This window comes from Anarhichas minor, unplaced genomic scaffold (assembly GCF_050575085.1).
Source record: "Anarhichas minor isolate MPS153535 unplaced genomic scaffold, ASM5057508v1 ptg000065l, whole genome shotgun sequence".
Classification (NCBI taxonomy): domain Eukaryota; kingdom Metazoa; phylum Chordata; class Actinopteri; order Perciformes; family Anarhichadidae; genus Anarhichas; species Anarhichas minor.
In genome coordinates this window covers 22,925-50,297 of record NW_027466511.1, presented here as the reverse complement: position 1 = coordinate 50,297, position 27,373 = coordinate 22,925, and the positions used below count along the sequence as shown (strand labels likewise).

The 27,373-nt window shown below is 34.6% G+C and overlaps 2 protein-coding genes across 3 annotated transcripts in view; both read right to left on the bottom strand.

Moving 5' to 3' along the window:
* LOC142933990 (prolyl 4-hydroxylase subunit alpha-1-like) overlaps positions 1 to 11,385 on the bottom strand; it is a 32,011-nt gene extending 20,626 nt beyond the window's left edge. For both annotated transcript variants that reach the window (XM_076078329.1, XM_076078328.1), the window contains exons 1-3: positions 11,204 to 11,385; positions 2,055 to 2,141; positions 38 to 134 (exon numbers count right to left, since the gene is read on the bottom strand). In XM_076078329.1, the coding sequence (XP_075934444.1) occupies positions 38 to 134; positions 2,055 to 2,136 (179 nt within the window). In that variant the 5' untranslated portion in view covers positions 2,137 to 2,141; positions 11,204 to 11,385. The remainder of the gene's footprint in view (positions 1 to 37; positions 135 to 2,054; positions 2,142 to 11,203) is intronic.
* A 5,189-nt stretch (positions 11,386 to 16,574) lies between these two features.
* Positions 16,575 to 27,324, bottom strand: LOC142934004 (ras-related protein Rab-40B-like). Its single transcript, XM_076078347.1, has 6 exons — positions 26,637 to 27,324; positions 21,724 to 21,784; positions 20,505 to 20,565; positions 19,926 to 20,003; positions 18,909 to 19,131; positions 16,575 to 18,321 (listed from the first exon to the last, which is right to left on the bottom strand). Exons 1-6 carry the CDS (start codon positions 26,776 to 26,778, stop codon positions 18,011 to 18,013), a joined length of 876 nt encoding a protein of 291 aa, XP_075934462.1. The 5' UTR covers positions 26,779 to 27,324; the 3' UTR covers positions 16,575 to 18,010.
* Positions 27,325 to 27,373: the final 49 nt, after the last annotated feature.

The window sequence follows — 27,373 nt, the reverse complement described above, 5'->3', positions numbered from 1 at the left end:
CTCAGACTGAACCCTGAACACACAAGGACCTGTTTACCTCTTCAGCTGCTGCAGCTTGCTCTCCTCTGCTCTGATGTAGTCCTTCAGGGCGGAGACCAGCTCCTTCTCTGTGGACAGCAGCTCAGTCATGTGACCTGAAACACAGTTTCATCATTTGGTCAAAGTTATTAATATTATTATAAATTAGAGAACAGGAGAGACGTCGCAGCATGAAACAAAGTCACGCTGATCCGGTTTGAAGCTGAAGGTTCTGGAGCTGAATGTTTATGGCCCTTTAAAAAGATTTAGTCTCCTATGAAACACACGGACCATGTTGTTTGTTTAGATCCACAGCTAGTGGTGAAACGGACCATAGTGGACTGTACTGATCCCTCACAGTTTAACGTTAAAGTTTAAAGTTTATCGTTAACCATCAGAGTGTAAATAAAGTTTAACGTTAACCATCACAGTGTAAATAAAATTTAACGTTAACCATCAGAGTGTAAATAAAGTTTAACGTTAACCATCACAGTGTAAATAAAGTTTAACGTTAACCATCAGAGTGTAAATAAAGTTTAACGTTAACCATCACAGTGTAAATAAAGTTTTAACGTTAACCATCACAGTGTAAATAAAATTTAATGTTAACCATCACAGTGTAAATAAAATTTAACGTTAACCATCACAGTGTAAATAAAGTTTTAACGTTAACCATCACAGTGTAAATAAAATTTAACGTTAACCATCACAGTGTAAATAAAATGTAACGTTAACCATCACAGTGTAAATAAAGTTTTAACGTTAACCATCACAGTGTATATAAAGTTTAACGTTAACCATCAGAGTGTAAATAAAGTTTTACGTTAACCATCATAGTGTAAATAAAGTTTTAACGTTAACCATCAGAGTGTAAATAAAGTTTAACGTTAACCATCAGAGTTTAAATAAAGTTTTACGTTAACCATCAGAGTGTAAATAAAGTTTAACGTTAACCATCAGAGTGTAAATAAAGTTTTAACGTTAACCATCAGAGTGTAAATAAAGTTTAACGTTAACCATCACAGTGTAAATAAAGTTTAACATTAACCATCAGAGTGTAAATAAAGTTTAACGTTAACCATCAGAGTGTAAATAAAGTTTTAACGTTAACCATCAGAGTGTAAATAAAGTTTAACGTTAACCATCACAGTGTAAATAAAATTTAACATTAACCATCAGAGTGTAAATAAAGTTTTAACGTTAACCATCACAGTGTATATAAAGTTTAACGTTAACCATCAGAGTGTAAATAAAGTTTTACGTTAACCATCACAGTGTAAATAAAGTTTAACGTTAACCATCACAGTGTAAATAAAGTTTTAACGTTAACCATCACAGTGTAAATAAAATGTAACGTTAACCATCACAGTGTAAATAAAGTTTAACGTTAACCATCACAGTGTAAATAAAGTTTTAACGTTAACCATCACAGTGTATATAAAGTTTAACGTTAACCATCAGTGTAAATAAAGTTTTAACGTTAACCATCACAGTGTATATAAAGTTTAACGTTAACCATCAGTGTAAATAAAGTTTAACGTTAACCATCACAGTGTAAATAAAGTTTTAACGTTAACCATCACAGTGTATATAAAGTTTAACGTTAACCATCAGAGTGTAAATAAAGTTTAACGTTAACCATCAGAGTGTAAATAAAGTTTTACGTTAACCATCAGAGTGTAAATAAAGTTTTAAGTTAACCATCACAGTGTAAATAAAGTTGTACTGACTCAGTAGAACATGTGTTTCTAGTCTCTGATCTCTGATCATGTTTCATTGTAAACAACCAATCAGTGTTTAAACCTTAAACTATTGTGGATGCTTGTAGACCAGCTGCTGTAATCAAACATCAAAGGATCTGGATCTGTTCACATGGATCATTTACGATCAGTTATTAATATCAGCATCATAAACATATATTTGCTCCACATTACTGTTAATGTTGAATATCTCTTGAACACGAGTTTACATCCACAGAGTCAGAGGACGGAGACATACTGATGAACACGAGGGAATCTAACACACGATGAACTCACCGATGGAGGTGAAGAAGTCGTGAGCCGAGGAGGAAGAGGAGGAGAGGAGGAAGATGTGGACCAACAACCAGCAGAGAGCCATGAAGCCTTCAGAGAAACCAGACGCATCATTTAAATCTTCTTTTTAATTTAATTAAGATTCATTTAATCTAAACTCATCAATGAATCACTTTCATATCATTTTAAACTGAAGACCTGCAGCTCATTGTTCTCACATGTTTAAGACCAAACCAATCGATCAGCAGATTAATCAGCAGATCGATTCATTGATACAACTTTGTAGTTCTCCTTTTAATAACTTTATATTTTAATCATAATGAGACCAGCTCAGGAACTATGAAGCAAAGTGTGAGAAATAATAATGTTGTGTTTCAATAACAAATAACCATTAATAACAATCTTCACCTGTAATATAACAAAGAATATATCACCACTTATACGTATATATATATATATATATATATATACATATAATATATATAACATATATATATATCAGTATAATATATATAACATATATATATATATACCAGTATAATATATATAACATATATATATATCAGTATAATATATATAACATATATATATATATACCAGTATAATATATATAACATATATATATATCAGTATATATATATATATATGTTATATATACACATATATAACAGATATATATATGTGTAATATTACAGTCAGCAGCAGCTAGACTGGTCCCAGTATAACACATGTAAAATATATATAAAATATATATATATACCAGTATAACACATATAAAAAATATATATATACAGTATAATATATATAACATATATATATATCAGTATAATATACATAACATATATATATATACCAGTATAATATATATAACATATATATATATCAGTATAATATACATAACATATATATATATACCAGTATAATATACATAACATATATATATACCAGTATAATATACATAACATATATATATACAGTATAATATACATAACATATATATATATACCAGTATAATATACATAACATATATATATACAGTATAATATACATAACATATATATATACCAGTATAATATACATAACATATATATATATACCAGTATAATATATATAACATATATATATATCAGTATAATATACATAACATATATATATATACCAGTATAATATACATAACATATATATATACCAGTATAATATACATAACATATATATATACAGTATAATATACATAACATATATATATATACCAGTATAATATACATAACATATATATATACAGTATAATATACATAACATATATATATACCAGTATAATATATATAACATATATATATATACCAGTATAATATACATAACATATATATATACAGTATAATATATATAACATATATATATATATACCAGTATAATATATATAACATATATATATATCAGTATAATATACATAACATATATATATATACCAGTATAATATACATAACATATATATATACCAGTATAATATACATAACATATATATATACAGTATAATATACATAACATATATATATATACCAGTATAATATACATAACATATATATATACAGTATAATATACATAACATATATATATACCAGTATAATATACATAACATATATATATATACCAGTATAATATATATAACATATATATATATCAGTATAATATACATAACATATATATATATACCAGTATAATATACATAACATATATATATACCAGTATAATATACATAACATATATATATACAGTATAATATACATAACATATATATATATACCAGTATAATATACATAACATATATATATACAGTATAATATACATAACATATATATATACCAGTATAATATATATAACATATATATATATACCAGTATAATATACATAACATATATATATACAGTATAATATATATAACATATATATATATATACCAGTATAATATATATAACATATATATATACCAGTATAATATACATAACATATATATATATACCAGTATAATATACATAACATATATATATATACCAGTATAATATATATAACATATATATATATCAGTATAATATATATATAACATATATAACATATATATATATATACCAGTATAATATACATAACATATATATATACAGTATAATATACATAACATATATATATACCAGTATAATATACATAACATATATATATACAGTATAATATACATAACATATATATATATACCAGTATAATATACATAACATATATATATACCAGTATAATATATATAACATATATATATATCAGTATAATATATATAACATATATATATATATACCAGTATAATATATATAACATATATATATATCAGTATATATATATATATATGTTATATATACACATATATAACAGATATATATATGTGTAATATTACAGTCAGCAGCAGCTAGACTGGTCCCAGTATAACACATGTAAAATATATATAAAATATATATATATACCAGTATAACACATATAAAAAATATATATATACAGTATAATATATATAACATATATATATATCAGTATAATATACATAACATATATATATATACCAGTATAATATATATAACATATATATATATCAGTATAATATACATAACATATATATATACCAGTATAATATACATAACATATATATATACAGTATAATATACATAACATATATATATATACCAGTATAATATACATAACATATATATATACAGTATAATATACATAACATATATATATACCAGTATAATATATATAACATATATATATATACCAGTATAATATACATAACATATATATATACAGTATAATATATATAACATATATATATATATACCAGTATAATATATATAACATATATATATACCAGTATAATATACATAACATATATATATATACCAGTATAATATACATAACATATATATATATACCAGTATAATATATATAACATATATATATATCAGTATAATATATATATAACATATATAACATATATATATATATACCAGTATAATATACATAACATATATATATACAGTATAATATACATAACATATATATATACCAGTATAATATACATAACATATATATATACAGTATAATATACATAACATATATATATATACCAGTATAATATACATAACATATATATATATACCAGTATAATATATATAACATATATATATACCAGTATAATATATATAACATATATATATACCAGTATAATATACATAACATATAAATATATACCAGTATAATATATATAACATATATATATATATCAGTATAATATATATATAACATATATATATATACCAGTATAATATACATAACATATATATATATACCAGTATAATATATATAACATATATATATATACCAGTATAATATATATAACATATATATATACCAGTATAATATATATAACATATATATATACCAGTATAATATACATAACATATATATATACAGTATAATATACATAACATATATATATATACCAGTATAATATACATAACATATATATATATACCAGTATAATATACATAACATATATATATACAGTATAATATACATAACATATATATATACAGTATAATATACATAACATATATATATATACCAGTATAATATACATAACATATATATATACAGTATAATATACATAACATATATATATATACCAGTATAATATACATAACATATATATATACAGTATAATATACATAACATATATATATATACCAGTATAATATACATAACATATATATATACAGTATAATATACATAACATATATATATATACCAGTATAATATACATAACATATATATATACAGTATAATATACATAACATATATATATATACCAGTATAATATACATAACATATATATATACAGTATAATATACATAACATATATATATATACCAGTATAATATACATAACATATATATATACAGTTTAATATACATAACATATATATATACAGTATAATATACATAACATATATATATATACCAGTATAATATACATAACATATATATATATACCAGTATAATATACATAACATATATATATACAGTATAATATACATAACATATATATATACAGTATAATATACATAACATATATATATATACCAGTATAATATACATAACATATATATATACAGTTTAATATACATAACATATATATATACAGTATAATATACATAACATATATATATATACCAGTATAATATACATAACATATATATATATACCAGTATAATATACATAACATATATATATACAGTATAATATACATAACATATATATATACAGTATAATATACATAACATATATATATATACCAGTATAATATACATAACATATATATATACAGTATAATATACATAACATATATATATATACCAGTATAATATACATAACATATATATATATACCAGTATAATATACATAACATATATATATATACAGTATAATATACATAACATATATATATATACCAGTATAATATACATAACATATATATATATACCAGTATAATATACATAACATATATATATACAGTATAATATACATAACATATATATATATACCAGTATAATATACATAACATATATATATATACCAGTATAATATACATAACATATATATATATACCAGTATAATATATATAACATATATATATACCAGTATAATATACATAACATATATATATACAGTATAATATACATAACATATATATATATACCAGTATAATATACATAACATATATATATATACCAGTATAATATACATAACATATATATATACAGTATAATATACATAACATATATATATACAGTATAATATACATAACATATATATATATACCAGTATAATATACATAACATATATATATACAGTATAATATACATAACATATATATATATACCAGTATAATATACATAACATATATATATATACCAGTATAATATACATAACATATATATATATACAGTATAATATACATAACATATATATATATACCAGTATAATATACATAACATATATATATATACCAGTATAATATACATAACATATATATATACAGTATAATATACATAACATATATATATATACCAGTATAATATACATAACATATATATATATACCAGTATAATATACATAACATATATATATATACCAGTATAATATATATAACATATATATATACCAGTATAATATACATAACATATATATATATACCAGTATAATATATATAACATATATATATATCAGTATAATATATATATAACATATATAACATATATATATATATACCAGTATAATATACATAACATATATATATACAGTATAATATACATAACATATATATATACCAGTATAATATACATAACATATATATATACAGTATAATATACATAACATATATATATATACCAGTATAATATACATAACATATATATATACAGTATAATATATATAACATATATATATACCAGTATAATATATATAACATATATATATACCAGTATAATATACATAACATATATATATATACCAGTATAATATATATAACATATATATATACCAGTATAATATATATAACATATATATATATATCAGTATAATATATATATAACATATATATATATACCAGTATAATATACATAACATATATATATATACCAGTATAATATATATAACATATATATATATATCAGTATAATATATATATAACATATATATATATACCAGTATAATATACATAACATATATATATATACCAGTATAATATATATAACATATATATATATACCAGTATAATATATATAACATATATATATATATACCAGTATAATATATATAACATATATATATATCAGTATAATATATATAACATATATATATATACCAGTATAATATATATAACATATATATATATCAGTATAATATATATAACATATATATATACAGTATAATATACATAACATATATATATATACCAGTATAATATACATAACATATATATATACAGTATAATATACATAACATATATATATATACCAGTATAATATACATAACATATATATATACAGTATAATATACATAACATATATATATACAGTATAATATACATAACATATATATATATACCAGTATAATATACATAACATATATATATATACCAGTATAATATACATAACATATATATATACAGTATAATATACATAACATATATATATACAGTATAATATACATAACATATATATATATACCAGTATAATATACATAACATATATATATACAGTATAATATACATAACATATATATATATACCAGTATAATATACATAACATATATATATATACCAGTATAATATACATAACATATATATATATACCAGTATAATATATATAACATATATATATACCAGTATAATATACATAACATATATATATACAGTATAATATACATAACATATATATATATACCAGTATAATATACATAACATATATATATACAGTATAATATACATAACATATATATATACCAGTATAATATATATAACATATATATATATACCAGTATAATATACATAACATATATATATACAGTATAATATATATAACATATATATATATATACCAGTATAATATATATAACATATATATATACCAGTATAATATACATAACATATATATATATACCAGTATAATATACATAACATATATATATATACCAGTATAATATATATAACATATATATATATCAGTATAATATATATATAACATATATAACATATATATATATATACCAGTATAATATACATAACATATATATATACAGTATAATATACATAACATATATATATACCAGTATAATATACATAACATATATATATACAGTATAATATACATAACGTATATATATATACCAGTATAATATACATAACATATATATATACAGTATAATATATATAACATATATATATACCAGTATAATATATATAACATATATATATACCAGTATAATATACATAACATATATATATATACCAGTATAATATATATAACATATATATATACCAGTATAATATATATAACATATATATATATATCAGTATAATATATATATAACATATATATATATACCAGTATAATATACATAACATATATATATATACCAGTATAATATATATAACATATATATATATATATCAGTATAATATATATATAACATATATATATATACCAGTATAATATACATAACATATATATATATACCAGTATAATATATATAACATATATATATATACCAGTATAATATATATAACATATATATATATATACCAGTATAATATATATAACATATATATATATCAGTATAATATATATAACATATATATATATACCAGTATAATATATATAACATATATATATATCAGTATAATATATATAACATATATATATATACCAGTATAATATATATATAACATATATATATATATACCAGTATAATATATATATAACATATATATATATACCAGTATAATATACATAACATATATATATATATACCAGTATAATATACATAACATATATATATATACCAGTATAATATATATAACATATATATATACAGTATAATATATATAACATATATATATATCAGTATAATATATATAACATATATATATATACCAGTATAATATATATAACATATATATATATATACCAGTATAATATATATAACATATATATATATATCAGTATAATATATATAACATATATATATATACCAGTATAATATATATAACATATATATATACCAGTATAATATACATAACATATATATATACCAGTATAATATACATAACATATATATATATACCAGTATAATATATATAACATATATATATATATCAGTATAATATATATAACATATATATATATACCAGTATAATATATATAACATATATATATATATCAGTATAATATATATAACATATATATATATATCAGTATAATATATATAACATATATATATATACCAGTATAATATATATAACATATATATATATACCAGTATAATATACATAACATATATATATATACCAGTATAATATATATAACATATATATATACAGTATAATATATATAACATATATATATACCAGTATAATATACATAACATATATATATATACCAGTATAATATATATAACATATATATATATACCAGTATAATATATATAACATATATATATACAGTATAATATATATAACATATATATATACAGTATAATATATATAACATATATATATATATCAGTATAATATATATAACATATATATATATACCAGTATAATATATATAACATATATATATATCAGTATAATATATATAACATATATATATATACCAGTATAATATATATAACATATATATATATATCAGTATAATATATATAACATATATATATATACCAGTATAATATATATAACATATATATATATACCAGTATAATATATATAACATATATATATATACCAGTATAATATATATAACATATATATATACCAGTATAATATATATAACATATATATATACCAGTATAATATATATAACATATATATATACCAGTATAATATATATAACATATATATACCAGTATAATATATATATAACATATATATATACCAGTATAATATATATAACATATATATATATATACCAGTATAATATATATATATAACATATATATATATCAGTATAATATATATAACATATATATATACCAGTATAATATACATAACATATATATATATACCAGTATAATATATATAACATATATATATATCAGTATAATATATATAACATATATATATATACCAGTATAATATATATAACATATATATATACCAGTATAATATATATAACATATATATATACCAGTATAATATATATATAACATATATATATACCAGTATAATATATATATAACATATATATATACCAATACAACACAGGGACCTGCTGGGTTAAACTTTACAGACCAAAGTTAAATAAAGGGCTCTAAATGTGGTGCTAACATTTGATGAAACGTTACCGGTAATAACGGATCCGTTTCCGGGTTTATCTCTGAAAATAAGCGTGAAAACAAGAAACTCTTCGGTTTAAATCCATTAAAAAACAAACTGCTTCTGAATGTTGCGCCAGAGTCAAGCTAGCAGCAACAAATACACAACTTCTTCTTCTTCTTCTTCCTTTCCGCCTCCTTCCGCTTCTTCTTCTTCTTCCTCTTCTTCCAAAATGGCGGCTGTCGGGCGCTTTGCCGCCACTTGCTGGACTGGAGTGTGGACTAAGGATACTCTCTAAAATATATATATATTATTTTTCTTCACATTCTATTCATTAGTCTTGTTGACTCCAAATACTCCAGAAGAAGTTTCCGACATGTGTCACTAAAGCTTTTCTTTAGTACATTAATGACAGGACAATAACACATGGTCCAGTTTCTTCTTCTCCACACAATCCACACTTTCCATTGTTTCTAATCACACAGAGGGAACCGTTCAGACCAGTATGACCGTTCCTTAGTCTAGTCATCATCGTCTCCTCTTTCCTCTCTCCTCCACTAGATCCTCTCATCATCTCCTCCTTCCTATTGTTAGAGCTAGATGTTTTCAGGGGAGACCCAGACCGCTGGACCTTCGCTGCTGCAAACCTTCGGCAGCGGAGTCGCACCAAAAATGAACTGGATCCGGTTAACAATCAAAAAGTATTTAATAAACAAGAGAAGCTAGTACAGTTGCAAACTGAATTACTCTATCGATATCAATATGTCCCGCGGGGCAGAGTTCTCACAAGGCCCACTAAATAGCCCAGCCCAGCTGGTCAACTACCCAGAGTGGTAACGGCGCGAACTCTGGCAAAACCCTCTGGAACTAAGCCTATATTTACAAGTCTCTGTCCGAAAGTTTAAATGTCCAGTATCAGCCTCTGTGATTGGCCGAAATTCAATAGCCCCTCCTGGCTTCGGGCAGTTATCATCTCAGTGTTTGGTTGAAGTCGTCCGGACTCCTCCTCAGGTCCTGGTGGTCAGTTGTCCATCCCTCTGTTCTCTGCTGCACCTCTGTAAAGTCTCACTCAAAATGTTCCTTTCTAACCCTCAAAACTATTCATACAGTGTTTTAATACCTTTAGTGACTATACTTCTATGGTTTAATACATTCAATGAGTAAAATACTGTAACATATAATATCCTCTACAAGTAAGAATATTGTAAACATATTATACATTCCATAAGTAAACATATTGTGACTTTTTAACATATTTCGACATTCTTATTATTGTGACACTTCTACTCACCACTTGGGGTGTTATTAAATCATACTAATAATGTTTCTAATAGTGAAATCCTTCACACTATCTCCTCCATAGATCTTCTCATCCAAAGGTTTATTTTAAACAGATATCTTCCTTTACTCTCTTTATTACGTTTCTTCTGATATATCCTTTTGATTTGTCTCTTAATCACCGCTTTAGCTTCTGACTTACTTATATCTACGTTCACGTTATTTCTCTTCAAAGACCTTTTTGCTGTTTGACCTTTCTTCTCACTGCCATCGACTCCGACATGGACCGCACTAATCTATCCGTGTCATGGGCCGAGACATTTATTCAACTACGTACTACATCATTGTGTGTTTTAAGGTTTTTAACACCAACAAGTATACAACGGATGAGTTTCAAATGTTTATTTTATTTATTTGTGATTTAAAAACAGACTTCTTGTCAGAGTTCAGGTTCAGAGTGTATCATGTATGTACATGAATCCATGTAGAGATGCTGTACGCACATTAATTCATCTCATAAAGAGTCAAACCGTAGTGAGAACATGTATCATGTATCATCTACATGAACCTGTAGTTCTTAATAAGAACTACAGGTTCATGTATCATCTAGATCAGGGGTGTCAAACTCATTTTCACTCCGGGCCACATCAGCATTTCCCTCAAAGGGCCGGTTGTAACTGTAAGACTGTATAACTGTAACTACTCCTAACATATTGTTAAATAACTGTCTCTGCTTTTGATTATTGTTTATTCAAGTGTAAAATTATTGTACATGCAGTTTGTCACGGGGCATGATGAGGACTCAAGCGCAGACAGTCAGAGTAGGGGAATAAAGGTCTTTAATAGCTCACAAACAAAAACAGGTAATCCAAGGACAAGACAAAAGACGAGGGGGAAAATCCGGCAGGACAAGGCAGGGCAGACAGACTGGGAAACCGGGAACAGGATGAGCAAAACGGGCGGGTAGGTAGGAAACAAACACAATGATCTGGCAGTGAGTGAGTGAAAGACAGGGGTTTAAATAGTGACTAGGCAGAGTGAACAGGTGAGAGTAATGAGCTGATGAGGTGAGTGTGACTGGCAGGTGCACTGAATGAACTGATTAGGTGAGTGAGGAGCTACAGAAAGAAACAGACACAGAACACACAGGGCAAAGCCTGATCGTGACAGTACCCCCCCTCCAAGGGACGGATTGCAGACGTCCAAAAAGAAAAAAAGAAAAACATGAACATCTTCCAAGGGAGGGCGGTGGGGGCCCGGAGGAGGGTTATAACTCCTCCGAGGCCGAGAGTCAGAGTCCACAACCGGGTGGGTGGAGGGGGTCCGGAGGAGGGATGGCCGGCCTGGCAGACTGGGGAGACTGAGGGTCCGGAGGACGGAGCTCTGGAGACTGAGGGTCGGAACTCTAGAGACTGGGGGTCCGGGGGTCGGAACTCTAGAGACTGGGGGTCCGGGGGTCGGAACTCTAGAGACTCAGACGGGGACTGGGGGTCCGGGGGTCGGAACTCTAGAGACTCAGACGGGGAACAGGGCTCCAGGGGCTGGAGATCAGACGGGGAACAGGGCTCCAGGGGCTGGAGATCAGACGGGGAACAGGTCTCCAGGGGCTGGAGATCAGACGGGGAACAGGTCTCCAGGGGCTGGAGATCAGACGGGGAACAGGTCTCCAGGGGCTGGAGATCAGACGGGGAACAGGTTTCCAGGGGCTGGAGATTAGACGGGGAACAGGTCTCCAGGGGCTGGAGATCAGACGGGGAACAGGTCTCCAGGGGCTGGAGATCAGACGGGGAACAGGTCTCCAGGGGCTGGAGATCAGACGGGGAACAGGTCTCCAGGGGCTGGAGATGAGGCTCCGGGCAACCGGAGTCCATAGACTGGGGCTCAGGGGGATAGACTGATGACACAGCGGGGTAAAGGGCTGGAGGTCGTTGCAGCGCGGAGGCGGCAGCGGCCGGGACTGGAGGTCGCTGCGGTTCGGAGACGGCGGCGGCCGGGACTGGAGGTCGCTGCGGTTCGGAGACGGCGGCGGCCGGGACTGGAGGTCGCTGCGGTTCGGAGACGGCGGCGGCCGGGACTGGAGGTCGCTGCGGTCCGGAGACGGCGGCGGCCCGGACTGGAGGTCGCTGCGGTCCGGAGACGGCGGCGGCCCGGACTGGAGGTCGCTGCGGTTCGGAGACGACGGCGGCCCGGACTGGAGGTCGCTGCGGTTCGGAGACGGCGGCCCGGACTGGAGGTCGCTGCGGTTCGGAGACGACGGCGGCCCGGACTGGAGGTCGCTGCGGTTCGGAGACGACGGCGGCCCGGACTGGAGGTCGCTGCGGTTCGAAGACGGCGGCGGCCCGGACTGGGGATAGCTGCTGCTCCGAGGCGACAGCTGGAGTCGGCTGGATCGCCGACCGGACACGGGGAGGTGGAGTCGGTCGGACCGCCGACAGGACACGGGGAGCTGGAGTTAGCTGCGGCCCAGCGGGAGCGGGGGATCGCTGCGGCCCAGCGGGGATGGAAGTCTGACCCTTCTTTCTCTGTCTCCTACGAGTGTTGAGCTGGCAGTCCATCAGGTCGCGGTTCGCCTTCTGGACACTCCGAGGCCCACCAAAGGCCAGGCGGGTTCCCATGAACTGCTCATACCACTCAGGGAGACGGCACTCCAACCCATGGTCTGCTGAGTCCATTGTAGGCCAGATCATTCTGTCACGGGGCATGATGAGGACTCAAGCGCAGACAGTCAGAGTAGGGAAAAAAGGTCTTTAATAGCTCACAAACAAAAACAGGTAATCCAAGGACAAGACAAAAGACGAGGGGGAAAATCCGGCAGGACAAGGCAGGGCAGACAGACTGGGAAACCGGGAACAGGATGAGCAAAACGGGCGGGTAGGTAGGAAACAAACACAATGATCTGGCAGTGAGTGAGTGAAAGACAGGGGTTTAAATAGTGACTAGGCAGAGTGAACAGGTGAGAGTAATGAGCTGATGAGGTGAGTGTGACTGGCAGGTGCACTGAATGAACTGATTAGGTGAGTGAGGAGCTACAGAAAGAAACAGACACAGAACACACAGGGCAAAGCCTGATCGTGACACAGTTATATACATGTAAAATGATATTTAAGCACATTTCTGTTATTATAACATAAATCATTTTAATTTATGGTTAAGAAACCCACATCATGGCTCACTGGGTTAAGAGGGTTGTCTGGGAACCGGAAGGTCAACGGTTCGATCCTCGACTGTTGAAGTGTACCTGAGCAATACACTGAACCCCAGGCTCCCCGGGTGACTGTCATTGGCAGCCCGCTGCTCCCTATATACAGGGATGGGTCAAATGCAGAGATGAATTTCCTGCTCACATACCTTTAGCAGCACTGGGCTGTAGCTTCTGTAAATATATTCTGCTGTGATTGCACTCTGCCTTTTAATTCTTGGACAATTTGATGTTTTTCTTGGAGGCTAAATTTAGCTCCGTGTTTGGTGTCAAAATGCCGACGTGAATTGTATCCTTCATCACCGACACGCATCATAACACAGAAGACAGACCCGTTGTCCTCCTTGAAGCACAAACATGTTTTCTCTTTCCCATCTTAAATTACATTTTCTTCCCTCTGCATCAATTTTTGTCTTCGTGGACATTTTGGGATTATTTGTCGATCTTTTTCAACTCAATCACTTGTTGGAAAACCTCTTTACGGGCTGTTCCCTCTCCTGTCCACCTGTTGTGATGTCACAGACAACATGCTATCTCAGAATTTCAACTTTCTATCTCAAAACTTCGACCATGGGGATACTTTTATTTCCAAGTCTAACTTTTAATTTTTTTCCCAAAATTAAAAAAAACAAACTTTTATTTTATTTTATTTTTTTGCTGGCGGATTCGCGGGCCACATAAAATGACGTGGCGGGCGGATTCGGCCTGCGGGCCTTGAGTTTGACACCTGTGATCTACATGAACCTGTCGTTCTTAATAAGAACGACAGGTTCATGTATCATCTACATGATACTCATGGGAGTATCTTGTACTCCCATGAGTATCATGGGAACTCTTGTACTTTTACTTTAGATTTAGATTAATACATATTATAAATCAACTCATTCACTATGATATATTTTTTAAGCTACCCAGCGTATATAAAGTAATTAAAATAAACATTAAAGTGATCAACATTAATGTATCAATAATTATAGTCCAATAACACAATATATATACATATATATATATTATAATGTAATGTTATTACATTTTATTTGTCCCAATTCTATTTTTTTATTATTTGCATGCATTCATTTAAATTCCTCTTCTTGTTTCTCTGTACCATCGTGTTGAGTGAGTGAGTTTATTTCGGGCTTTATGGGTTTTGGGTGGTTTGGTTAAACACACACAACTTCTCCTTCCTGTCTGGGAATATTTCTCCTTTATTCAACCACAAAGCAGCCGCTCACGGTGGGAGGAGTTCATTGTAAAGGTGTCTCTCATTAAACGTTGATAAACGCTACAAAGACCCACCTGTGTGTTCAGTGACAGGTGAGTCTTTGGTGTCACGGATACAAAACCCCACGTGGTCACTTATCATCGTATCAAACAGTGATATTTACAATACGTACAAATATTGTACACAAGCTGCAGCTGTACGTGAGAAACAGGCCATGAAGAAGAAGCTGATCATGAAGAATGAAGCGTCCAAATAAGAGTTAGAAATGTCCTGAGGGAGAAGCTGACAGTGAACACAACTCACTGTTACAGGAACATTCAGCTGCATCATAATAAGATCGACCTCATGGAGCGAGGACAACAGCAAGTTATAAAATATCATGATTACAATTATATCTCTTTTTCTTCCTCAAAATGAAAACGTCTTTTTATCACGGCGTTACATTTATTCTAAGATATTTCAACATTATCTCTGAATCTCAGGTTGTCGACCTGATGAACGTTGGTTTGATTTACCGGCGGCTGCAGAAAGAAGACGTACTCGCTCTTTTATTTTGACAGTGTTTCCTGTTGATGTCGTCCACGTGGACATGATGTCACCTCTTCTTTGATTGGACAGTTCTTCACAACAACAAAACAGAACCATGAATACATCAAACAGCTGTTCCAGGTGAATCCATCAACAGTTTCCTTTCAACAAGTCTTCCAGCTGATTTTAGAGACTTTCAGCTGTTTATGTACAGAGATCTGACTTTACAAATATTAATGATATAAAACATTTTAGTTTTGTTGTTTAGATTTTGAGTTCTGTGTTTCTTTAATGTAACTGTATTTATACCTGTAAACAGAAACATGAGGACAGCTGGAGAGCAGATGAAGAACATGTTTATGTTTGTAAAGTGACGAGGTGTCATCAATCTGTGAATATGAGCACGTCTCAGATGTTCAGAAGGACTTCAGAGGAAACAGCAGGACTTCAACTCCTCGAGTTCTCTTGTGTTTCTGTGTCCTACTCTTGCTGCTCATTCATGGCGGTAACAGATATGTAAAGCTGTAACCACCAACCTCTCAGTCTGAAGAGAACAGAAGACTTGGTGGTCTCACACAACAGGAGACGGTGCGTTCACTGACCCATCTGTTAGGATATCTTACAGCTGTTCCTGCAGCTCTGTGCAGACGGGCTGAGCGGTGGCGGGCGGATTAGTTTGGTCTTTTTCAGCAGCGCTCCTCCCGTCCTCTTAGTGGTGCCGTGGTGGGCGTTGGCGCCGCCGTTGGCGTTGGCGGTGACGGAGTAAGAGCGTCCGTGCATCATGCGGGCGTTGAGGCCGTTGGCCATGGAGAAGGACTTCAGGTGGCACTTCAGAGCCAGAGGGAGCGGGAGTTTATCAACCAGGTGGACCGGAGTGCAGGAGACGATGGAGCGGCAGCACAGGTCCTGGAGAGTCAACACTGAGACAGAGATCATCATCATCATCATCATCACCATCATCATGGCACAACAGAGTGAAGAGGGTTTTTTATGTTTCAGTGTTGTCCAGCAGAGGGCAGCATCAGCCTGTCAATAGTCACCAGTTTACATGGAGACAGAAACATGATGTCATCAGTAAACAACCGAATCTCAACGTGCCATTTGTCATTAAAGGCACCAGATATTAAGATGTTAACAGGTTTGCAGTCTTTATGCTAAGCTAAGCTAACCAGCTGCTGGCTGTAGTTTCTTATTTACCGTACAGATGTGACGGTGACATCAATCTGAACATCTGACTCTCAGAGAGGAAGAGGACTTTACTGAATGACACTGTTGCTTTCATCTATGTTGAAAAGCACAGACTGTGTATAAGAAGTGGACGTAGTCATCGTGACGCCACTCATCGGTTTGTGGACTGACGTTATGAAGCCTCGAGTTCGGCGATTTGGCCGTCGCCATCTTGTTATTTAGAACCAGAATTGACACGAGAAGGTGGAGCTAAACACAGCTGAACGCTGAATAAGACATTTGAAATGTTACAATTAACTTTCATGACGTGCTGACTGACCTTTGTTGGGCCTCCACAGTCGCTCCATGCCGTGTCTCATCAGCACGATTCGAGCGAGTTCAGTGAAGGACTCGGTGATGTTGAAGTTACACAGTGGGCTGACCTCGAAGAAGGTGACGCCCAGCTTCTCCGCGTACACCTGCGCCTGCTCCGTGGTCACCTGTCGCTTGTAGGCCAGGTGGAGGCGGTTCCCGACAAGGATCTTGGGAACCCCCGGGGCATGCTGGGTAAAACCAGACATCAGCTCAAACATAAGTGTCTTAATTAATAAGAAACGTATTAATAATTGTAAGGGGCTTGTCCTTTGGGTGTTTGCCTGCCTATCTATCGTTGTGGGGACCACGGACACGTTGCTGCAAAGCGAGGACAGTTTGGGTTGATTGAAGGTTCAGGTTAGAATCAAGGCAATTTAGTCCAGGAGGAAGAAGATTCAAGTCCATTTGTTGGGAACTATTTTCAACGGCGGATTAATCTACATTTGGTGCTCTGGTGAGTATTCGTATTGAGTAAAAAAGTGTGTTGCTGGTGATGAAGGCTCATTGATGTGTTTTAATGATATAAGGAAACTTGTTAGTAGATGGATTCACTGTTGGTTTGAGTCTGAAAATGAAATTTAAGGATTTTAAAGCAGTTTAAAACCTGCTGAAATGGAACCTGATTTAACTGACATAAAAATACATAAAAATAATGTACAACCACGACACTACAGTCTTGGATATAACCCAGAACTCGCAGCTAAGTAGGCTATAAAAACAAGAGTCATAACATCAGATTGGTAAACTGGTACAGTGTGTTGTGCTGTACAGTGTTCCTGTTCAGAGCAGCATTGTTGCAGTGAGTGGGTTGTTGTTGTGAATGCAGCTGACTCATCCACAGCGGAGCTGAGATTCAGTAACATCTGAGCGGTAAACATGTGCTGACTGCAGAGAAACGTCTCTTCAGATGTGTTTAGAAGCTCTGACAGGAAGTGGATCATGTTGACTGACTGACTGACTGACTGACTGACTGATCACTGACCTCGTCTATCTCTTTGATCCACCTGTCGATCCCATCAAAGGACCAGCGGTTGGTGATGTCGTACACCAGAATAACTCCCTGATAACCACAGAAAAAAAATAATAATTACAATTAATTAACTAAAATGTATGAATAATTAGCTCACATTTTTACTTTTTTTGCCTCCTATATTTCTGGATTTGTTGGTCAGCATCAATTCTCTCTCTCACACACACACACACACACTTACATTTAATTCAGCTGGTGTCCCTGTTGCCATGGTGATACCTCCTCAGTACCACTAAAAGCCAGTTCGAGCGACGACGACAAGTTCATTCAAAGAAAAGTGTTTTTCTTTTTGTCTCCACTGGGAGAACGTAACAAAGCGACTTCACACTTCCTCAGTCGGAGGTCAGAACAACAACACGGACTCTTGAGTCCTTCAGGTAATCTCTGGACTCAGGTGTTTGATTAAAGAAAACAAGCAGTAAAATCTACCTCTTAAATATAAAGCGTGAACACGAGGGATATGAAGATGTGATAGATTCAGGTACCAGCTGTCCAACATGCTGCTGCTGTCCCACTGTGAGGGAAACATACCTGAGCTCCTCTGGAGTAAGATCTGAAGATGGTGCAGAACCGTCCCTGACCAGAGGTGTCCCTGAAACACACAGGTAGTGAAAGATTACACACACACACACACACACACACACACACACACACACACACACACACACACAAAGAGCTAAAGCGTCTCATCCGCTTAAACATCAAACAAAGTTACAGATTCATTATTTAATATTTACTTAGCTAAAAGCAAAACCGCTCTAAAAATACCTCCGAGCACTGTGTGTGTGTGTGCGTGTGTGTGTGTGTGTAGATGTGTGTGTGTGTGTGCGTGTGTGTAGATGTGTGTGTGGTTAGATGTGTGTGTGCGTGTGTGTAGATGTGTGTGTGCGTGTGTATAGATGTGTGTGTGTGTGTGCGTGCGTAGATGTGTGTGTGTGTGTGTGCGTGCGTAGATGTGTGTGTGCGTGTGTGTGTGTAGATGTGTGTGTGGTTAGATGTGTGTGTGCGTGTGTGTAGATGTGTGCGTGTGTATAGATGTGTGTGTGTGTGCGTGCGTAGATGTGTGTGTGTGTGTGTGTGCGTGCGTGTATCTGTGTGTGTGTGTGTGTAGATGTGTGTGTGGTTAGATGTGTGTGTGTGTGTGCGTGTGTGTAGATGTGTGCGTGTGTATAGATGTGTGTGTGTGTGCGTGCGTAGATGTGTGTGTGTGTGTGTGTGCGTGCGTGTATCTGTGTGTGCGTGTGTGTGTGTGTGTAGATGTGTGTGTGTGTGTGCGTGTGTGTAGATGTGTGTGTGGTTAGATGTGTGTGTGCGTGTGTGTAGATGTGTGTGTGCGTGTGTATAGATGTGTGTGTGTGTGCGTGCGTAGATGTGTGTGTGTGTGTGTGTGCGTGCGTGTATCTGTGTGTGTGTGTGTGTAGATGTGTGTGTGGTTAGATGTGTGTGTGCATGTGTGTGTGTGTGCGTGTGTGTAGATGTGTGTGTGTGTGTGTAGATGTGTGTGTGCATGCGTGTAGATGTGTGCGTGTAGATGTGTGCGTGTGTGTGTGTGTGTGTGTGTAGATGAGTGTGTGTGTGCGTGTAGATGTGTGCGTGTAGATGTGTGCGTGTGTGTGTGTGTGTGTGTGTAGATGAGTGTGTGTGTGCGTGTAGATGTGTGCGTGTAGATGTGTGCGTGTGTGTGTGTGTGTGTGTGTAGATGAGTGTGTGTGTGCGTGTAGATGTGTGTGTGTGTGTGTGTGAGCGGTACCAGAGCTGCAGCTTGACTCTCCTCCCGTCCAGGAGGATGTTGGTCGTCTTGTAGTCGATTCCTGAAACAAGACAAACAGACAATGAACTGATGAGTTTCTTGTTTTTAACAGTAAAAGAAAAAGAAAAGAAGATTCATCGTAAACTAAAACTACGATAAGCAGCAGCGGCCTAAAGACAAAATAACATGAAACTATAACCTGGTTAAAAAACATTAATAAAAAAATGTATTATAATAATACAATATTAATTAATATAGAATATAATATAATATTGTATTACACTATGTTCTATTATATAATATTACATTATGCTATATTATATTATATAATAAACATATTTACCAGTTTTTCAACACGTTTGGATCTTCCTTCAATAAAGAAATTCAGCAAAACTGAAAACAAGAAAATTTGTTTTTTCTTGTTTTTTCTGTGTTTTTATGTTGCCTCTATAGTTTGTATTGTTGTTTGTAAACACAGTTACCTGATTAATTGTTGTGGATTAACTTCCTGATAATTAATAATACATTTGCTTCCATCATGATCTCCTTTAAGAAGCAGCTTCTTTCAGCCGAGAGAAGAACCTGAAGTCACCACCTGAGAACCTCAGGACGACGGTTAAAGCTGTTACATCGGTTCACACACAAAGGGTCTGATGGGGATTAGAACCAACAACCTCTCAGCCTCCGTCCACACGTCTCCTCTGACAGCAGATTAAGAAAAACCACCGCTGGAGGCTTCAAGAGCTCCTCGGATTTACTGCAGAGTTTCAGAGATTTGTACCAGCTTTACCCCCCCCACACACACACACACACCTACACACCTACACACACACACACACCTACACACCTACACACACACCTACCTACACACACACACACACACACACACCTACACACCTACACACACACACACACACCTACACACACACACACACACACACCTACACACACACACACACACACCTACACACACACACACACACACACACACACACACACACACACCTACACACCTACACACACACACACACACACACCTACACACACACACACACACACACGATTAGCTGCTAATATCAGGCTGCTGTCACTTGATTCCCCACTGGGAATAAAAGCAGCTCGTCTCTTTTATAACAGTAATTATCAGGAGCCGTCTGCAAGTGTGATGCTGAGAACAATGGCTGCCAACACACACACACACACGCACACACACACACGCACAGGTTATATAAATGCTCTTAGTACTAAGAGTACAAGTACCGATGATGCACAATAATATAAATTATAATAGTTATTGATCATTAATGTGTTGATCACTTTAAAAGGTGCAGCTCATCTTATTGACTTCATATTCTGGTAGTTTAATCTGTAATGTTTATTTTATTAGTTGATTAATAATAAGTGCAGCAAAAACTACAATATTTACTCTGCGGTGTAGTAGAAGTACAGCAGGAAATATAAATACTCAAGTACTCAAAGTACAAGTACCTCAAAGGTGTACTGAAGTAGAGTAGTTGTAGTAGAGAAGAGACGTGAACACGATGTGATATAATGTGAGAGTTATTCTGGGCGAGACACACACACACACTAACACACACACTAACAACACACACACGCACACACCCTCACACACACACACAGACTGTAGCTGAGTGTGTTGTATGTGTGTGTTGTATGTGTGATGATGATGATCTTCTTCAAATGCACACCACAAAGACTAAACAGCAAACGTCCGACTGAGAGGAGATCAGACTCCACACCAGCAGGTGGCGCTGTTCTGTTTACATCATTCAGAAAAGGGAAACAGGAAGAGGACTGTAGACGGACTCACCAACAGCCGATCACCAGACGGTCAATCAACAGACGGTCAATCAACAGATGATCAATCAACAGACGGTCAGTCAACAGACGGTCAATCAACAGATGATCAATCAACAGACGGTCAATCACCAGACGGTCAATCGACATACGTCAATCGACGGACGGTCGATCAACAGCCGGTCAATCAACAGCCGGTCAATCAACAGCCGGTCAATCAACAGCCGGCCAATCAACGGACGGTCAATCACCTGACGGTCAATCAACGGACGGTCAATCAACGGACGGTCAATCAACAGACGGTCAATCACCGGACGGTCAATCAACGGACGGCCAATCAATAGACGATCAATCACTGGACGGTAAATGAACGGACGGTCAATCAACGGACGGTCAATCAACGGACGCTCAATCAACGGACGCTCAATCACCAGACGGTCAATCGACATACGTCAATCGACGGACGGTCGATCAACAGCCGGTCAATCAACAGCCGGTCAATCAACAGCCGGCCAATCAACGGACGGTCAATCACCAGACGGCCAATCAACAGACGGTCAATCAACGGACGGTCAATCAACAGACGATCAACGGCCGATGGTTCTCCTCCAATATTCAGTAGAACATGTGTTTCTAGTCTCTGGTCTCTGATAATGTTTCATTGTAAACAACCAGAGGAGAGCTAGTAACGTTAGCAGCACCGCTAACGGCTAACCAACGGAGGTTCACTTCAGTTACATTATGATGCCTTCAGGCTCTGCTCAGTGAAAATAAGTACTGGCTGAAGGTAAATTATGATCCGTTGCTCCTCTAACGACGACAGTAAATGAACCTTAAACACTTTGTCTCTCTGAGACGTTGACACAAAGTAGAAACCACTGTTAGGAGATTCCTCTCCTCCTCATTCGGTACCTTTTCCTCACGGCTAGGAAACATCAAACCTTCTGTTTGAGCAGCAGAATAAACGTGTTTATTAAATATAACGAATAAAAATCACATCTCTGTTCTCTACAAGGTCAAAATGTCTGTTTGAGAGAAAACACACGCAGTCACACACACACACACACAGTCACAGTGTTTTTGTGAAGTTACACAACACTGAAAGAGAGGAGGTGTTCAGGGGCGTTAAAACTAATTGTAAACAAGCGTTTCTCTCGTTAAAATAACTGTTTGTGAGCGTCGGTGTGTTTTTTGTTTTTTTGGCGTCGTCCTGGAACAGCAGCTCTTCTCTTCTCTGCCCCCCCCCCCCCCCCCCCCACCACTGGTCCTGATCCCAGAGCAGCCACAGCTATGTCTCCGTCTTCCTGGTTAAAAAGAAGACCTCGTTCACTTTTCCATCAGCTGAAGCCAAACGTCCTGACGTGGAGGAAACCAAAGAGCCTCTTTTAACAAAACCAGTTAAAACCGGAGCTCCACATCAACATCTGTGTGTGTGACGGCCAATACGAAACCAGATGTTTCAGAAAACAAATCACTACGGAGTTCTTGTTCACGACTTTCAACAACGTTCCTCTTTATTGTTCAGTGTTGTTCAGTGTGCTTTGTGGCACAAAGCACACTGAACAACACTGAACAACACTGAACAACACTGAACAACACTGAACAACAATCCACCGGGCTTAATAATAATCATAATCTTTATCCAGAAAGTTTGGCGCGCTTCTCCTCACACAGCATTGCCAATACCTGCGCAAAAAATACATCAAAACGTGCGGCCTGATCGGGAATAGTGTGCTAAGTATTTTTCGGAGAGATTCGCTGAGCGGTTTTCCCGAAAATCGGAGCAAAATTTCTCCATTCACTTGAATGGTGTTTCGGCGTGAAGAGAGCTAAAAAAACACTTAACTTTGGGCCCATATTGACTAGCCGTACTTTAACGTAGAAACATGATTCAAAGTTTAAAACGTAGACAAAACGCTGCACTTTATTGAGCCAAAGGGACATTTTGATAGCTAGCACAGTTTTCATGAAGTCAACGTTTAAGTTTCAGGAAAATTTTGGGTCTGTTTCAGATTTTATAATGGGTGTGTATTGCACGGAATGTTCAGCGCTAGAGTGATGACATCACGGTCAGCTGGAGCGGTGCAGGAAAATATTCTATGATTTTTCAAAACAAATTGCTCCAGCTCCCACAATTTTTACTCTTTATACACCATTTTTGGCCCAAAAGCTTGGAAATGTTGTGCTGGTCGCAGTTGAAGCGGTATACCGCCCAGCACTACTATATACTACAATATAACTTGTGAACAACTCTGCAAACATAAAACCGTCTCCGGCTGAAACGTGGGATCCTGTTCCATCTCTTCCATCCTTCTGATTGGTTCACAGTTCAATGACATCACCTCTAGAAGTCTGATACCTGTGAAGAAGCTGGTTAACTGTTGGTTACAGTAACCAACAGTTAACCAGCTTCAGTGCACACTTTAGTGACCACAACAAGGAACATTCGTGTGATATCTGACTTTAATGTTTTGAGCCCAAAGTTACCTGATAAACAACCAAACATCTTTTTAGCACAGCAGAGGTTCTCAAACTGGGGCCTGGGGTCCTCTGGGGTCCTCTGGGGCCCCCCCTGGTATCAGGACTTCCAGGTGTTCTAGTTAAGAATAGCTGCTTCAATCTCAGCTCATTCAGCTCCAAAGATCCGACCAACTCTAAAAATACCAGTAGAAGTAGGCTAGAGCACTTTTATCAACTAAATGTACCTGAAGTGTCACAAGTTACCTGAAGTGGTGGTAATCACAAGTACAAGTACCGCTATATTGTACTTCAGTACAGTAGATACTTGTTTACAGCGTCTGAAGGCTTAACTGAATAATTTTAAACTCTGTGATCAAGAAGGTTCCCAAGTTCAGAAAGACTGGTTTCAGTGTGTGTGTGTGTGTGTGAGAGAGATGAGTTGATCTTCATCGTGACAGCTCCTTCTGTATCTGAGCCGTCACTTGATCCCCTGGTGTTCAGAATTGTCCGTCGTGCGTAAATCGTGCGTAAAGGCAGGAAATCCGTGTACGTAAAACCTCCAAACGTAACCTGAACATTAAATGAGTGACCGTACCCCCCCTCACCCCCTCCATGGTGGGAGCTCCCCCACTCACCCATGTTGTACCCGTACGGAGACTCGGTGGCTCCGTCCTGGAGGCTCGCCAGGATCTCTCCCTTCCCGACGTCGCTGTCCCCAACCAGCAGGAACTTGAGCAGGAAGTCGTGCGCCCTGGCCGGGCTGCTTCTGTGGCTCATCCTCGCGGCAGGTGTCCCATCATGAGATGAGACCTGAACAGCACCCCCACCCCCTCTTCTCCTCCTTCAGCACCCCGGTCCAAAACCAAAGGACGAGAGACAGACGCGCGTAATTAGAGAAGTCCCTCTGCGATCCACGACGGAGACTCCGCGCGTGTTTACATCCAGCGAACAGTTCGGTCACCCGGTTCAGATCGCGAGAGCTACAAGTGTGCAGCGGGAACCACCGACACCAAGAACCGCGTCCTCTGATCCAGCCGCGCGCTCAGGACGCGACGCGCGCTTTTAGGCATGACGGTAAAAAAATCCTCCGGTTCAGTTCGGCTGCTGCTCCGGACTGAGAGGGTCTCTGGTCTGCCTCCGCCTCCCTGCTCCAGCGGAGGTGGTGTCGCAGATGAGGATGGAGGGGGTGAGGAGGAGGAGGAGGAGTCCATGCCTGCCTGCCTCCGTCTCATTGGTCCATCTCTGAGTTGCTAGGGCAACCTGGATCCCGGACCTGACGCTGCAGACGTCCGTCAACAAACGCAAGGACGAGACGTTTGATTCGCTCCAACCGTGACGTCATTCTTCCTGTTGGAGCCTACAAAATAAAAGT